General features: G+C 35.3%; 1 protein-coding gene across 1 annotated transcript; it reads left to right on the plus strand.

Moving 5' to 3' along the window:
• The first annotated feature begins 449 nt into the window (after positions 1–449).
• Positions 450–2,996, plus strand: Ns1 (Nucleostemin 1). Its single transcript, XM_076784412.1, has 8 exons — positions 450–599; positions 733–837; positions 922–1,289; positions 1,346–1,733; positions 1,811–2,168; positions 2,233–2,455; positions 2,532–2,703; positions 2,780–2,996. Exons 1-8 carry the CDS (start codon positions 581–583, stop codon positions 2,872–2,874), a joined length of 1,728 nt encoding a protein of 575 aa, XP_076640527.1. The 5' UTR covers positions 450–580; the 3' UTR covers positions 2,875–2,996.
• Positions 2,997–3,925: the final 929 nt, after the last annotated feature.

Raw genomic sequence — 3,925 nt, forward strand, 5'->3', positions numbered from 1 at the left:
ATGAAAGTGTGAGAATTCTCATATGCATACAAGTATACCTTTCACTGTCTTTCAACAAATTTCAGTTTCCCGTAAAAGTATTGAAATTTCTACGCGACGTTGAAGCAATGTCAACGATACAGTGGCTGATTTATCTTCCATTTCCTAGCGATCTTGTCAATTCAAAAATTATATGACGCCTAAGGCACCCACCCTTTTTATACCTGTCTCTTCACGGTCCTGTTCACATATCTTCATTGTTTAAATTGTTACATTTTTAATACACTTGCCCGCAATGTAAAATGGATTTTTTCTATTAATTAGCAATGCTTCATTATAATTACAATTTAGGAAAAGTAGAAAAATTAGTGTTTCCATGAAATTAAATTAAAATCACTCAATTTTTTGCATGCCCTGAATTCTCTATACACCGTGCATGTTCTTACGTTTGTCACACTGATTGTATTGATTCCTAACCTAACTTCTTTTCACGAACACACTGCTGTACACGTGATAATTTAAACTGTATTTTATTAGCTTTATAATACATTAGTATTCATTGTACATAAGTGTTACGAATTAGTATACGAAACTTACAAAAATGGCGAAATTTTGTTTAAGTAAGTCCTACAATTATGTTATTTTAATTTAATCCATACGTATAGGTTATGTTTATTCCAAATTGTTTCCATCATATGAGATTTTTGTATTTACGTGCATACTCTACATTATTTATTGTTCTAATTATTCCAGAAAAACAAAGTAAGCGGATGCCAGCTCGGAAGAGATATAAAATAGAGAAAAAAGTCCGTGAACACAATCGAAAATTGAGGAAAGAAGCCAAGAAACATCCTAAAAGTAAATATTATATCTTCGTTAATAAACAATTATCCGCACTTACGGTTACTCGGAACAATATAAACATTCCTTTAAATTTTATAGAGAAACCAAAGGTGATTGAAGTTCCAAATCAATGTCCTTTTAAAGAAGATATATTAAAGGAAGTAGAAGCTATGAAGAAGCAACACGAAGAAGAAAAAGAAAAATTACGTGAAGCTGCACGTCAAAGAAAGAAAGAGGAACTGGCCAAAACTGGTCTACAAGGTTTAGTTTCAGCAGCAGAACATAAGCAAGCAGAACATAATGAGACAAAAATGGATACAGTACATGAAAAAATAAAAGATGTTTTGTCTAAGGAAGAAAATTCTCTAAAAGCATACTACAAAGAATTCAAGAAGGTTTTAGATGCAGCCGATGTCATTCTTGAAGTTGTAGATGCTAGAGATCCTTTGGGAACCAGATGTAAACAGGTAAAATAAAATATATATTATAAATAACTACGGTAAACAACTTGTGCATATTATAGGTTGAAGAAGCAGTGCAATCTGCAAAGGGAAATAAACGATTAGTTATTGTTCTAAATAAGGCTGATTTAATACCTAGGCAAAACTTAGACCAATGGTTGAAGTATTTGCGTATTAGTTTGCCAGCTGTTGCATTTAAATCATCTACTCAAATTCAGTCGAAAAAGTTAGGTAGGAGAAAATTAGGGAAAAAAACGGAAACTATGATACAGGGTGGCACTTGCTTTGGTGCAGAATTACTCTTGTCACTGCTCGCGAATTATTGCCGAAATGCCGGGAATGTTAAAACTAGTATTAGAGTGGGGGTTGTTGGACTTCCGAACGTCGGAAAATCTAGTGTAATTAATTCGTTGAAACGTAGCAAAGCTTGTAATGTAGGAAATACTCCAGGTACGTAATAATATTCATCTTTAAATCCGGGTGTATATTAAGTTCCTTCTTTACATTGATTAATTCCGCGTCAATAGGAATAACGAAAGCTATGCAGGCAGTACAACTGGATTCAAAAATAAAGTTGCTGGACTCTCCAGGAATAGTTTTTGCTAATCATTCTCCGGGAGAGAAACCTGACGAATCGTCCTTTGCTTTAAAAAACGCGGTAAAAATACAGTCACTAAGAGACCCGTATACGCCGGCAACCGCGATTTTGAAGAGAGTTTCCAAACCACAAATTATGGAATTGTACGACGTGCCAGATTTTTCGACTCCCGATGAATTCTTTGCTTTAAAAGCTACTAGAATGGGAAAGTTTAAAAAAGGAGGTATACCCGATGCTGTGGCGGCAGCTCGTAGCATCCTCGAGGATTGGAATTCCGGAAAAATCAGGTATTTATGGTGCACTACGCTTCGCTAGCTTTAAGATATTTAAATATATCCGTCGTTCTTATAGATACTACACGGTACCACCCGAAGAACCAACTTGTCATATATCCGCGGAAATTGTGAGCCAAATGAATAAGGAATTCGATATCGACAGTTTTGCTACAGAAGAAAAAATGATGCTAGATACCTTCGAGGAACAAATCGCGAATAAGCAGACTGTTAATTCTCTATTGATCGAAAGTTCTGGTCCAGTTACATCTGCAATGGAATTAGAGATCCAGAAGGAAGCAGTAAGTCAAAATTAACACATATTTGAAAAATAATTTTCTTAATTCGGTAATCACGAGTGAATATAAAAATTTACAGGAAATTAAAGTACAGAAAAAGTTGAATAAAAAAATTGAAAATAAAAGGAAAAATATGGACGAGTCGAGAAAGAAAAAGGTGGACCCGCTTTTCGAAATCGAAGGCAATCAGAAACTAAACAAACTTAAGAAACTACAATTTAAAAAAGAAAAGAGGGCCCAAGCCAGAAGTGGTGTGTATTTACTTGTAAAGTTATTTCATTTTAAAAAGTGTGATTTCTATTACTGACGATTAACTAAATTTTATAGAAAAGCTGGCTGTTCATTTGTCAGGACAACTTAGCGAGTTTAGTATCACGACTTCCGACGATTATGACTTCAAAACAGATTTTGTGGAAAAATAAAATGGTTGTAGAAATTTGCGAATTAATTGAAGTAATCTCTACTTCTATGAATTACGTTTGTACGTATAATGTAAATACGAATTAACGATGTGAATGAATAAAGACAACTGTTTTTGTATAAACTATTCTTCTTCTTAATGTAACAATTTAATAACAAATTAACTCGTGTAAATGGACCAGCAATGTTTGAAACAATAAAAATACTAATACGTAAATAATTAACAGAATTACATTCGATCTCAGCTTATTACCAAATCCCAAAGAAAGTTCAGTTGGAGTAAAATACTTCGTCTACAGAACTATTCAATATTTAGTTAACAGCACGATGTTCTGTTACAACTTATACTACCTTATGTTAACAGATCTTAATCAACTTATTATGAAGTAAATATCTTAATATGACGATAGCTATTACTCTAATAAATCTGTCGATATCGAATCTTTAATACGTCTCGTAACGAGGAATGACTACCGTTAAGTATTACGAATCTTAACAAATATTAAAATAATTTTTTACAAGAATACCAATCGCTGCATGGAAACTCCATACAGAGTACGTACTTGACGATGGTGTGAATTAAACAATTATAAATAAAACTTAGCATTGTTTAACATTCCAACGCAATAGTTTAAACAATTCTTAACAATATGTGGTATATGAATAATGAAAGGGCCCATCAGTATGCGTAAATAATAATTTTTCGCGAAATAATTTGTCCATCGGACGCGTAAAGATGGCTGACACACGCTGTGCTCTCCCCACTCCGCCGTCACTACATTAAAGGCTCATGCGGAGACTTACATGGCTCATTCTCGCGGGGGGGTCCAAGGGTGGCGGACTTCCTGGCTCGGTGGGTATCCCGGGATCATCCTAGGCTGACCAGTGGCGACCAGGGGGACCAGGGGGACCAGGGGGACCAGAGCTGACCAGGGCTGACCAGGGCTGACCACTACTGACCACTACCGACCAGTGCTGACCAGCTGACCAGTGGTGAGCATATGATGACCGATACTGATCAGTTGTTGACCAGTGGTGAGTCTTGTTTAAATA

Source organism: Colletes latitarsis, chromosome 3 (genome assembly GCF_051014445.1).
Source record: "Colletes latitarsis isolate SP2378_abdomen chromosome 3, iyColLati1, whole genome shotgun sequence".
Classification (NCBI taxonomy): domain Eukaryota; kingdom Metazoa; phylum Arthropoda; class Insecta; order Hymenoptera; family Colletidae; genus Colletes; species Colletes latitarsis.